Raw genomic sequence first — 13,207 nt, forward strand, 5'->3', positions numbered from 1 at the left:
ATATATATATATATAAATTTATAAAAAGATACAGTGAAATGACTTTGTGTTCCAGCTTGTTAAAATCAGGGAAATATTCCCAGCCTGAATGGAGCTGAAAACAGGAACAAATACTAGAAAATATGGCCATTCACATCTGGTAAATAAAAATAAACTGCCAGGTTATTTTATGATGCTACTTCACACACGTTTCCCCTTTATAATAGTCCAGCTTATTTTTAATCACACTCTTAAAGGAGTAGTTCACCTGAAAATCAGAATATGGTGGAAACCAGGCAGTAGTCAGAATGCAACATCAATGGAGAGGTTCTGAAAAAGAAAGAAAAGTATTTAAAGATCAGAACAATTATAAAATTGATCCTTAAAAGTGGATTTCTTCTATATTTTGATTGCTAGGGTCAGTGACCCCCCCCCATCACAAATATAGTATTTTCAATTGCAGGCTATAAACAGGCAGCATAGGAAGGCTAAATAAATTATGAATTAAAAGTCCATGTATAACATACTAAAGGTTAATATAAAGGAACAGTAACGCCAAAACTCTCCCGGCACTTCATTGAGTTTCTCCTACTCAATGCAACTCCGATGAAGTGCCGGGAGAGTTAGGGCACGAAACGCGTAGGTTTTTTCTCCAACCCACTGCCAATGTTCACATGGTGTGCACAATAAAGCCGAATCTTAATTAAGAAACATACGTCTCTTGTGAGTGCTTCGGTCAGCGCCGTACAGCGGGTGAATTTCTGTGACTATGTAACTCTGGACTGAAGTGCCCGGATTCCCGCGAGAGCTGCAACCTTACTTCGTGCCCCTTACTACATAGGTATGTGAATATTTATGCAATGGGGTGGTTTGGAAAGGTTGAATCTAATGCACTACTGATAACAGGGCCCTCCTCTCCACGGGCACTGGCTATTAGTCCACTAGCCACCACTGCCTATGGCTGGTGGCTTCAATCTGCTGCCTGTTGATGGTGTACAGTTGTGGTCTCCATCACTCAAACAGGACATTATTGTATTAGAGAGGGTACAGAGAAGGGCAACTAAGCTGGTAAAGGGAAAATCTTAGCTATGAGGAAAGACTGGCCAAATTGGGGATGTTCACTCTGGAGAAGAGGCGCTTAAGGGGTGATATGATAACTATTTATAAATATATGAAGATAGCTCATAGTACAAGTTGATCCAGTGACTAGTTCGGAAGGAATTTTCCCCCCTGAGGCAAATCGGAGAGGCTTCAAATAGGGTTTTTTGCCTCTCCCAACTAGCAGGTTAAAATAGAGTTCAAGGTGTGTCTTTTTTCAACCTAACTTACTATATAACTCTGAAGCATTTTACCTCACATTTGATACCAACAATGAAGCATTTTTACCTCACGTTTGATATCAACTCTAAAGCATTTTTTACCTCAAATTTGATACCAACAATGAAGCATTTTTTTACCTCACATTTGATACCAACTCTGAAGCATTTTTTACCTCAAATTTGATACCAACAATGAAGCATTTTTACCTCACATATGATATCAACTCTGAAGCATTTTTTACCTCACATTTGGTATCAACTCTGAAGCATTTTTTACCTCACATTTGATATCAACTCTGAAGCATTTTTTACCTCACATTTGATATCAACTCTGAAGCATTTTTTACCTCGCATTTGATATCAACTCTGAAGCATTTTTTACCTCACATTTGGTATGAACTCTGAAGCATTTTTTACCTCACATTTGGTATCAACTCTGAAGCATTTTTTACCTCACATTTGATACCAACAGTGAAGCATTTTTTACCTCACATTTGATACCAACTCTGAAGCATTTTTACCTCACATTTGCGTCTGAAGTATTTTGCCTCACATTTGACACAAACTCTGAAGCATTTTTACCTCACATTTGATATCAAATGCCAGAGAGATCAGTCACAGGAGAACGAGTGGCTAGAAACACCAATAACAGCCATTAGGCGAGTATCAACCACTTCAACATCCCTACAAAGATAACATGAACCGATAGTATTCCTTTACTCCCAAAATTCATTCAACTCCCAATCTACTCAAATGATGATGATTTTTAATTCCGCACAACTGAATTACATTCGTCACGTATAACGTAGGCCCCACCCCTTTGCGTGCGGGCGTGGTTTCTTCAACGTCTCTCGTTTTCCCAGCGACGCTTCTCTCATTCTCTCGAAGCTGCTGAGAGTCTCAAGGTCTTTAGGAACAGGCGCCATTTTGTATTGGTTTTTTTTTCCCGTCCCCTTCACAGAAGATGATGCACCAGTCAGCTATTGCCAAGCAGCGCTCCTCGGCGAGTCTTCTCGTCCCTTGTCAGTTATACTGTTCGGGCGGCGCTTCGGAGAAGCCAGCGAGTTCGTGTGGAGTTTTTCAATGGGATACGGAGAAACACAGGGAGAAAGCGGAGAGGCCGCAGCTGAATGGCTTGGACTTTAACAACGGTGGGTCGCTGCCTTGTTCGCAGGACGATGAATTGGATGAGGATTTGGATAGCGGCTCCCAGGGCTCCTCCTCTCCCCCTGACAGCCCCGTGTGCCCTAAGGACGGATTATATATGGAAACACACCGGCTCATTGTGGCTTTTTTCCGCACATACTGCGGCGAGGAGAGCGGCGGATATAAGGCCTCCTGCCTCCTCCATCATGGCGTCCAGCACAAGGCCCTGGAGACCCTGCTGAGGGTCGGGGGAGACATTATAGAGAAGCACCATATGGCCTTCACGGGTAAGAACGGATAATCCTAACTATAACTAACTGAGCAGCCCACAGCTTGTGCTTCTGGTTTACAGGGGCTGCTGGGAAATCTAGTTCAAACTCCCAACTGGTTTCTCTTTTATGGTAGTAAATAAAACAGCACTGATCATCCTTATTATAACTGAGCAGCCCACAGCTACTGCTTCTGGCTCGCAAGGACTGCTGGGAAATGTAGTTCAAGCTCCCAACTGGTTTCTCTTTTATGGTAGTAAATAAAACAGCACTGATCATCCTTATTATAACTGAGCAGCCCACAGCTACTGCTTCTGGCTCGCAAGGACTGCTGGGAAATGTAGTTCAAGCTCCCAACTGGTTTCTCTTTTATGGTAGTAAATAAAACAGCACTGATCATCCTTATTATAACTCAGCAGCCCACAGCTACTGCTTCTGGCTTACAGGGGCTGCTGGGAAATGTAGTGCAATGTCCATATCTGTTTCTCTCTTATGGTAATAAGTAAAACAGCACCTGAGCACGTATAATCCTTATTATAACTGAGCAGCCCACAGCTACTGCTTCTGGCTTGCAAGGACTGCTGGGAAATGTAGTTCAAGCCCCCAACTGGTTTCTCTTTTATGGTAGTAAGTAAAACAGCACTGATCATCCTTATTATAACTTGAGCAGCCCACAGCTACTGCTTCTGGCTTGCAAGGACTGCTGGGAAATGTAGTTCAAGCTCCCAACTGGTTTCTCTTTTATGGTAGTAAGTAAAACAGCACTGATCATCCTTATTATAACAGAGCAGCCCACAGCTACTGCTTCTGGCTCGCAAGGACTGCTGGGAAATGTAGTTCAAGCTCCCAACTGGTTTCTCTTTTATGGTAGTAAGTTAAACAGCACTGATCATCCTTATTATAACTGAGCAGCCCACAGCTACTGCTTCTGGCTCGCAAGGACTGCTGGGAAATGTAGTTCAAGCCCCCAACTGGTTTCTCTTTTATGGTAGTAAGTAAAACAGCACTGATCATCCTTATTATAACTTGAGCAGCCCACAGCTACTGCTTCTGGCTTGCAAGGACTGCTGGGAAATGTAGTTCAAGCTCCCAACTGGTTTCTCTTTTATGGTAGTAAGTAAAACAGCACTGATCATCCTTATTATAACAGAGCAGCCCACAGCTACTGCTTCTGGCTCGCAAGGACTGCTGGGAAATGTAGTTCAAGCTCCCAACTGGTTTCTCTTTTATGGTAGTAAGTAAAACAGCACTGATCATCCTTATTATAACTGAGCAGCCCACAGCTACTGCTTCTGGCTTGCAAGGACTGCTGGGAAATGTAGTTCAAGCGCCCAACTGGTTTCTCTTATGTTAGTAAGTACACAGCAGCACTGATCATCCTTATTATAACTGAGCAGCCCACAGCTTGTGCTTCTGGCTTGCAAGGACTGCTGGGAAATGTAGTTCAAGCTCCCAACTGGTTCTCTTTTTATGTTAGTAAGTACACAGCAGCACCTGTCCCTGGTTAATGTGTGGATTTGCTGTTTGCTTGAGCCTCCTCTTTCCCTACACCCTTTGTAGAGTTCAAATAAAATCATTTTAAAACCCCAATGTCTCTACTGGGGTGTGTATATACTCAATACTCATTTGTTTACAGCAGCCATATCCTGCTTGTTTAGCTTTCTGCTTCTCTCTGATGTCTGTGCCAGACTTTACATGCAAACCAGCCTCCCACCTGTCACTGTGTGTGTTCCATTGTTTTACCAGCCCTGTGCTCATCGTAAGGTGGAACGTCTCCCTGGATTGCAGGGAAACATTTGTATCTCCTGGCTTTTTATTTTAAATAAAAGACTTATTTCATTGCCTTTTAAATGGTTGCTTCCTTCAGCTCCGTGGCAGTCGATTCCAAAGGTCAGCGGTGTTATAGTTTCGCAATGCCGCCGCCCTTTAAAGGGGAAGGGTCGCAAAAATGAAAATTTAATATAAGCTTCAGCATACTGAAATAAGACATTTTCTAAATACAATCAAGTTAAATATTCTGTACGGTTTCTGAAATAATCAAGTTTATCTTCACTATCCCTCTCTCAGCATCTGTTTCTCTTCATTCTGTCTTCATGCAGCAGTTGGGTGTCAGATATTCATTGACGGTTAGATCCAATATATCTTATAGGGGGGCTCCTTTCCTAGCAGATGAATTAGAGCTCACTTAAATAACTGATTCCTGTACAAACAAAATCTAACACAATAACTGCCTTTTGCACAAATTCTGCATGTAGAGAGACATGATGTCTGGTGATTTTAATAGAGTGAGCTCTAATACATCTTCTAGGCAAAAGGAGCCCCCTATAAGATATATTGGATCTAACTGTCAATGAATATCTGACACCCAACTGCTGCATGAAGACAGAATGAAGAGAAACAGATGCTGAGAGAGGAACAGTGAAGATAAACTTTGAATATTTCATAAACAGTACAGATGATATAACTGATTGTATTTAGAAAGTTTCTTATTTCAGTATGCTGAAGCTTAGATTACATTTCCCCTAAAAAAAAAAAAAAAAAGTGTCCGTTAATTGTGGTGTTGTCACGTAACATGGAATGGCAGGTGTTAATCTGTAATTCAATAGCCCCTAAATAGCTGAGTTTGGTCTTACCTGTAAACTTCTGTTTCTCAGTTCCATTTCTGGCATGTAAAATGTAGTAGCCAAAAGTGTAAGCTAAGAGTTTGTGGCGTGAAGCAGTTGATTTTCTCATACAGAAGCAGCTTTGTTTTGGTGAGGGCAAGTGTCGTTTTGTGTATGCTGTATGTGTTGGCTCTTCACTTACATCTCTATCAGTTCCAGCTGAAGAGCTTTTCATTTGTATGGGGATCACTTTAGTGTAGTCTGTAAGTATGGCTGCTCCCCCATCCCGATCTACCCTTTGGACACCCTTCAGTTAAAGGGGTTGTTCACCTTCCAAACACTTTCCAGTAAAGTTGGATGTGAAACCAACTGAAGCGAACGTCCCCTTTAAGGTATAACCTTATACCAGGATAATAATGTTGGAGATCTATATCTGTGTTTTAAGTCCTAGTCCAGATGTTGCTGGGCAACAACTCCCCGCATCCTTCATCATATAATTCAGGGTTGATGGCAGTTGTAGTGGAACATCTGGGGACCTGAGATTAAGACACCGGATGCTGACAGCACAGCAGAAACCCTACGTGTGTGTGTGTGTGTGTTCAGAAGCCGAATGAATACTTGTTTAAAGGGTAAATTGTCTTTCTATAAGCAACTGTTGTGAATACTTTATTAGCCCTTCGCTGCTCCCTTTGCCCCGACTACTTAAAGCAGGATTAACTCAGTTTTGTAGCTGTAGCCAGTTATATGGGGGTAAATACTTTTATATTAAAGTGGAACTTACCCAAATGCTTTTGCATAATCATACTGGTTCTAAGCAATATCCGTGAATTCAATTGCAGTTAACAGTACAGTTTGTGTTCCCTAGCCACTTCTCTGGGCCAGGCTTAAAGCAGTTTAACAGGAACCCAGTCTGTCCTAGATCTTAATCAATTCGTGTGTGTGTGTATATATACTGTAAAATTGAGTCTTGCGTTGATTCCTCATCGCTAGTGTAAAAGTACAATTTCAGTCTTCATTATGCTGCAGCCTTCATTCGTTTCACAGGCAAATCGTATGTTACATGGGCAGCACTGGAGATACTTGGGAAGTTGAAGTTGTGCAATTAGAACTAAGCGACATGTTTGCTAACATTGGAGATAAAAAAATATCAGGAGAGATTTCTGGAGATGTTGCCCATGACAACCAATCCGCAGTTACATTTAAACAGCCACCTATAAGTTAGAAAGCAAAATCAAGGATTTGATGGTTGCTATGGGCAAGATCTCCAGATATTTATCTCCAGTGTTGGCTGCCCACTTTCGGTCAGATATCGATCAGGGAAGCCCGTCTGATATCTGGCCAAAAGTCAATACCAATAAGTTGCTGGCTCAGCCTGTCTGCAGCTTTTATTGGCCCATGTATGGGGGCCTTTAGTCTGATCTTTTTTTAGGAGTTGTGAAAAAATTGCTGTTTTACATGCGCAGAGTAGAAAAAGGCACTTTTGCTCTTGTCCACTAGATGGAGCCCGTGAGCGCACCACAAGACTGTCCATCCTTTTATTTTCAAATAGGCGTACTATAAACGTGCATCTTTCCCCCCTCATTTCAGGCATGCTGCAAAGATTGTCTATAAATAGCAGAGAGGACTTGCAGAAACTTTCTGAGGTCCCCGCTTTGGTCTTCAATGATGGAGTTACAAACTGGGGCCGCATTGTTACGGTCATAAGCTTCGGTGCATTTGTTGCAAAGCATCTGAAGAGCATACATCTTGAAGACTGTATCAACAATTTGGCAGAGTACTTCACGCAATTCCTTATGACGAGCAAAAAAGACTGGATAATCAAGGAAAAGGCATGGGTGAGTATGCTTTTCTTAAACGGAATGAAAAATGAAAAAACTAAAATTAAGTGAGCTTTATCAGATAAAGTTTATATAAATACACCAGTAAACCCACAAAGTAATGCTGCTCTGAGTCCTCTGTCAAAAGAAACACCACATTTCTTTCCTTCTATTGTGTACTCATGGGCTTCTGTATCAGACTTCCTGTTTTCAGCTTAAACCTACTTGCCCCGGGCTTGAGCATGCTCAGTTTGTTCCTCTCTCCCTCCTCCCCTCCCTACTGTAATCTGAGCCCTTTAGCCAAGGGGCACATACTACAATGTTGTCTGGAAAGGACTGTCTGATTTATGTATGATACATAAAAATTAGTGCACTTAAAATAGGTAGATATATACCTATAAAGCTCAGCACAGTTGAGGCCAGTGTGTAAAATGATGCTTTATATAAAAGAGATGATACTTGGGTCAGAGTAACTCTTTACGTATGAATAATGATTAAATATTTTTTTTTTTTTTTTTTTTAAGGAGGGCTTTGTGGACTTTTTTCACATAGAAGACTATGAAAGTGGACTCAAAACTGTTTTGATGGCTTTCTCAAGTGTCGCCTTTCTTGGGGCCGGCTTGGCGTACATGATCCGATGAACTACGCAACGTACGAACTCTGGAGGCTTTTTAAATCTGCACTATAGTGTTTTCCGCATTCTTTAACATCCGAATGCGATTGTGGAAACTAAATTGGAAGAGAAGGCCAGAATCAAGGAGGCAGTACTACCGTTGGCTGCTTGTGCTGTCCCACATGAGTTTCTGAGAGAGTGGAAAAGACATTGCCAAGTCCCCTGGATTGACTGTGTCAAATATTTCTTTATTTCCCCCCAAATATAATATATTTTTTGAGTTGTATTTCTTAAAGACTCGTATCCTGTCTCTCCAAGAAAAGAAATCACAGGGAAACGCATTTACTTGCCTTGGGTTGTTCTGGGTGTAGGAAGTAGGTTTGGAAAGCTGCCCATACACTGGCTGGGTATGCTGTCTGTCCAATCAGCTCTGGCTTTACAGACTCTCTGACTGTACAGCCCTTGAGCTGATTGGGCACACCGTGTACGATGGGCCATGCATTCCTATTCTGATCAAATAGTAGGAAGGGAGTAGGCGCTAAAGCTCTTCTTCTCTTCCTCATCTTCTGATGCACCAGGCACTGACATGATTCACCAGCAGAGTTTTCAAACCTACCAATATCTATAGTACATAATTATTGGTCAGGATCAGGCTACTATAAATGTGCCAATCTCTTCAATTTTTTTCTATTGGTGTATGGGCAGCTTTAGCTTTTCAGAGCCAGCCAAATAAACTTTGGGTTGAGCTCTTGCAAGTGTCAATATACCACCACACCTGAAGCTTTAGAATGTAGATCTTGCGCTCACTGTCAATTACACATTTTACTGCTTTGATGCCCTTATTAAAGGATAAGTAAAACTTTAAAATAAGTGTAAAATTGATGAGTAATTCACATTTATTTTCTTTTTATTCCAATATATTAAGGGATGCATGTACTGTTAATATGAATGAATTGTTATAACACCACCACCTGCTGGTCAGTTTCTGACCATTTTGACCACCAAGAAATCAAGGAAGTTGTTAGAAACCTAATTTTTTTTTTTTCTAAGCAGAACATCAGAGCAGCCTCTTTCTTTCTCCTGACAACTTTCTTGACTACTTGGTGGTCAGACTGGTGGGAAACTGACCAGCAGGTGGCGCTGTTATAACAGAATGTATTCATATTAACATTACATGTATCCCATAATATCTTGGAATAAAAAGAAAATAATGAATGTAAATGACAAAAGTACTTAGAATAGCACTCAATTCTACATTCAATTATTTTAAAAGTTTACTTATCCTTTAAGGGGTTGTGAAGGACTATGCGGTATGCGTTTCGCTTTGAATTCTTTTTTTGGAGCATCGGTAGTTCTCTATAAAGGGATGAAGTCTAATGAAAATCTGGATGCTTCTATTTGGTAAATAGAATTTCCTTTCTGCATATTTATTGCATCCGGGACGAGTTAAAATCTTGCCTAGACAAACGCCTCCTCTTGGTTTGGTTTTGTTCAAGTGCAGGATCCTGAATCAGAGCCTTTTCACTTACTGCTATGTGGGTATTACAACTAGCAGAATTTTAGCTTTGGAACAGTCATTACTCTGCCAATCTGTTAGATATTTACTTTCACAAATTAGTGATTTTCTTTTTTTTTTTTTTTTTTTTCTTCTTCCTGATTCTAACGTTACTATTCACTTGATTTCACTCAGATTTTTTTTGTTTTGTTCCTGGTGCAATCAAATCACACATGGGTTTATTGACTGCAGTCATAAGTCAATTGAATATGCACTAGACAAATTTAGCTGAAAGGAGAGCATCCATAAAGCTAATGTACAAATGAAAAAAGATTTATTTAAAAAGTTGGGTGTATTACGACAGTTACTAAATCTGTTTTTTATTAAACCAATCTGTTTTTTGTTTTTTTTACCCCCTCTACTGCCTACCAAAAAGTATTTGTGCAGCTATAAAATTACATATGTAAATAATGTAACCTGTGTATAGTTTTTTTTTTTTTTTTTCCCCCCTCCGTGGCTAGCCATTCATTTTAACTTTCAAACTTACAAAATGTTAGTTTTCCCTCAAGCTGATTCTCTGCCTGCTAAAACTGGCTTAAACATTTTTCTGAATTCTTGGCGCTAAACTACTGCATTGATAGCTATGCAATCTACATCCTGCATGTATGAAAGGTACGTAAGTTATCGTAGAACTTGATAACGATTCAAAAAAAAAAAACAAAGCCGCATCGTAGTACTACACTATTGCCACTTTCCTACAGCAGTGGGTACTATGGGTGAGTTATACTAATAAACAAATGCTTTCTGGGGGTAAGGTGTTTCCACCTGCCTGCTTTATCTTTCCAGTGAACCCTAGGATACAGTGGCTTCTCTGTTCTAGAACTTTAGCTGTTTGGTCCTAGATGTATGCAGCTGTGGCACTTTAAAGGGATTCTGTCATGATTTTTATGATGTAGTTTTTATTTCTAAATGACTGTTTACAATATAAAATTGAAGTCCTGAACCAGCAAGTATATTTTATTTACTTGTAATATTTGTGTATGCGCCATCTCAAGTCATTTTGCCTGGTCATGTGCTTTTTAGAAACAGTCAGCACTTTAGGATGGACAGGCTGTTGTTTCTCCTACTCAATGTAACAATGTGTCTCTGTGGGACCTCGATTTTACTATTGAGTGCTGTTCTTATAACTATCAGGCATCTGTTATCTTGTGTTAGGGAGCTGCTATCTGGTTACCTTCCCATTGTTCTGTTCTATTAGGCTGCTGGGGGGGAAAGGGAGTGAGCAATATCACTCCAACTTGCAGTAAAGAGTGACTGATGTTTATTAGAGAAAAAAAACATGACTAGAGGCAGCTGGGAAACTGACAATATGTCTAGGCCCATGTCAGATTTCAAAATTAAATCTAAAAAATCTTTCTCTTTTAAAAAATGTATTTCAGTGCAGGTCTGCTGGAGCAGCACTATTAACTGATGCATTTTGAAAAAAAAAAAAATTCCCCAGTATCCCTTTAAGGTGTCATGTCACGTTGCATGAGTAACACTAGCCGTAATCTTGAAAATTGCCTTCCTCTTTGTGTGCAACAAGCTTGCAAATCAGAAAGCTATAATGTAAGCCCTGGCCTGATAACGACCCTATATTTTTATTGTGCAAATCTTAGAGCATTTTTTTTTTCTAGAAAGCTATAGTTCTGCTCTATGTTTACAATAAAATAAAACTTATTTTGGTTAAGCTGCCTGTGTCTCTGTGAAACTAGAGCTTCAATTTCTGGGTGGAGCAACACCCCAAACATCTGGAATTTAAGCAAAGGCCCTGATCTGAGAATACATAAATATGTTTTTCAATCTTCATGGTTGGTACTAGTGAAGTTTTCAAATCAAAATTTTTTTTAGTTTTTATGAATACTACCACCCATTAATCATTCCCGAATTGTCCTAGCTCCAAGACAATATGATGTTTCTCCTGTTTATACCTAAGCAAAGATGCACTTTAGATTCTAAAAGATGTTTGTGCCCAGTATTTTTAAAATGCTATTGGAGGGGGAACTGACCCAGTGATTAACATGCGGAGACACGTAAATTGGATCTTATGTATTTATTAAATGAGCCGAGAGTCCTTTCCGATACACTCCCTTTGCTAAGTTAACTGTGGAATGCGGAAAGTGTTTTTTTATTGGCAAGCTTTCCCAGAAGTCCTGTGCCAGACTTGCCCTTTGTTCCCTGCTTTTCTGTGCTCGCACTGTATAAATGAACTAACTTGAAAATGTGTTAAAATATAGCAGAATTTAGTACTTGGCATCTCGACCAATTCCATTCCCATAACAGCCTGAGGAATATTTGGTGGAAGTTTTGTAGACTATGAATAAACCTTGGTTGCATATTTAACGAAAAGCCAGTCAAACTGGTTGGATGGGGTTTGTGCAATTTTACACGGGTTTGGCTCCAGTTTCTTCATGTATATTTTGTTTCTTCGGAATGGAAAAAAACTTGACTCAAAATAGGAAAAGTGAAGGCACGGGTTCTAGATCTCGCTTTTCCAATGTGGTGGGCTTCACTTCCTAGCAAGAGTTATGACTCACAGCATGTGGAGATCTAATTCCTTTGTCATTCCTGCCTTATGGGTTATATCTATATTACTTTGTTCCCAGCCTGTTGTTTTAAACTAGACAAAAGGGATCCTTGAAATTTTCTAGTTTCAATGGTACGTATGGCTTGCTTTTCCAGTGAAGTCAGCCAGCCTTTGATATTCTGCCTCTTTGTAATCGTATCATGTTCGCCTCAGCATCAAAGCTTCTGCTACGCGTTCCTTGAAAATGAATGAGAAGTTAACAGCTGCCGATTACTCACATTGCACGGACACGTTTCACATTAACCACTTATTTTGAAAATGGGAGTCATGGTGCCTTATTATGATGGAATTTTAATAACACTTCATACTTAAAGGAGAACTATCACGAAAAGCAACTTATCACGGAATTAATAGAATATATGTGTGTGTGACCTTTTCTAGAAAACTTGATATTCTTTTTGCTTACATCTCATCGGTTTAAAACATTGACCTCCTGTGAAGGTTGAAACGGCTAACCTTCCTCAAGATTTCAATCCTCCATTGCTTTGGCCTCTATGGCGAGGTTTCTTAGAGCTTTTTAGATGTTTCACAAGATGGCTTTAACAAACTCTGGCAGAAGACTTTACCTCAAAGGCTTCTATAGAAATATTCGTTATGTCCATGTAGTTTGTGCTTTGACACACATGGCTCTTTCAACTAAACCTTGGCCTGCTGCAGACTGCCTGCTTAACCTGGTCTTCAGTTTTGAGCTTGATCCTTTTATTTGTGAAGGATCCTGATGACAGGATAAGGAAGCTCAAGATGAAAAGCAACCCTAGCTGTTTTTCTGTGGCTACAGAACATGGCTACAGTGCCGTTGACTTAAGCACACCTACAAGGCCATCCGAATGCTCTCTGTGCCACATAACGATCACGAGAAATCCTTCCTAAGTAAGAAGGTAGCAGTTCCTCAACCATAGAAGCTTCAGTTGTGTGGTGGCTCCAATATGAAAATATCTCCAGAAGCCCATCTTTTTTCCAGTCCAGTTAAATGTCATTATAGATGCAAGCTTAGGATGCCTTTCTGGGAAATATTTTATGCAAAGTGGCACGGAGACACACTTTTGCAGGAAACTCCCTAGGGCTGGAGGCAGTTTCTGAGTTTCTTTTTGCTTTGAAGTACTTTGTAGCGAGTCATCATGTTCACATTCCTGTAGAGAATACTACTGGCATATTTTCAGAACGTTTAAGATATCAATTCAGAGATCTAGAAATGTATCCCTGCACACATCAGTTAGAGAGCTTTTGGTGGATTGCAGAGAAAACGAGTTTTGTGAAAGATTCTCAATAGCTCAGAGGACCTGTTGATTCAAAGAATGGCATCTCAACCCGCAAGCTCTTTGGCTTGCTTCCCAGTGAAG

General features: G+C 40.2%; 1 protein-coding gene across 1 annotated transcript; it reads left to right on the plus strand.

Annotated features, from left to right (window-relative positions):
- Positions 1 to 2,159: 2,159 nt before the first annotated feature.
- Positions 2,160 to 8,488, plus strand: mcl1.S (MCL1, BCL2 family apoptosis regulator S homeolog). The gene is made up of 3 exons (XM_018233443.2): positions 2,160 to 2,731; positions 6,904 to 7,151; positions 7,658 to 8,488. Exons 1-3 carry the CDS (start codon positions 2,263 to 2,265, stop codon positions 7,772 to 7,774), a joined length of 834 nt encoding a protein of 277 aa, XP_018088932.1. The 5' UTR covers positions 2,160 to 2,262; the 3' UTR covers positions 7,775 to 8,488.
- The last annotated feature ends 4,719 nt before the right edge of the window (positions 8,489 to 13,207 follow it).

This window comes from Xenopus laevis, chromosome 8S (genome assembly GCF_017654675.1).
Source record: "Xenopus laevis strain J_2021 chromosome 8S, Xenopus_laevis_v10.1, whole genome shotgun sequence".
NCBI classification, from domain to species: Eukaryota; Metazoa; Chordata; class Amphibia; order Anura; family Pipidae; genus Xenopus; species Xenopus laevis.

Bases quoted from the DNA above. Each gene is read 5' to 3' on its own strand.
- mcl1.S (XM_018233443.2), top strand. From the start codon at position 2,263: ATGATGCACCAGTCAGCTATTGCCAAGCAGCGCTCCTCGGCGAGTCTT. The intron at 2,732-6,903 runs GTAAGAACGGAT...CCCTCATTTCAG, and splicing joins GCACCATATGGCCTTCACGG to GCATGCTGCAAAGATTGTCT. The intron at 7,152-7,657 runs GTGAGTATGCTT...TTTTTTTTTAAG, and splicing joins TAATCAAGGAAAAGGCATGG to GAGGGCTTTGTGGACTTTTT.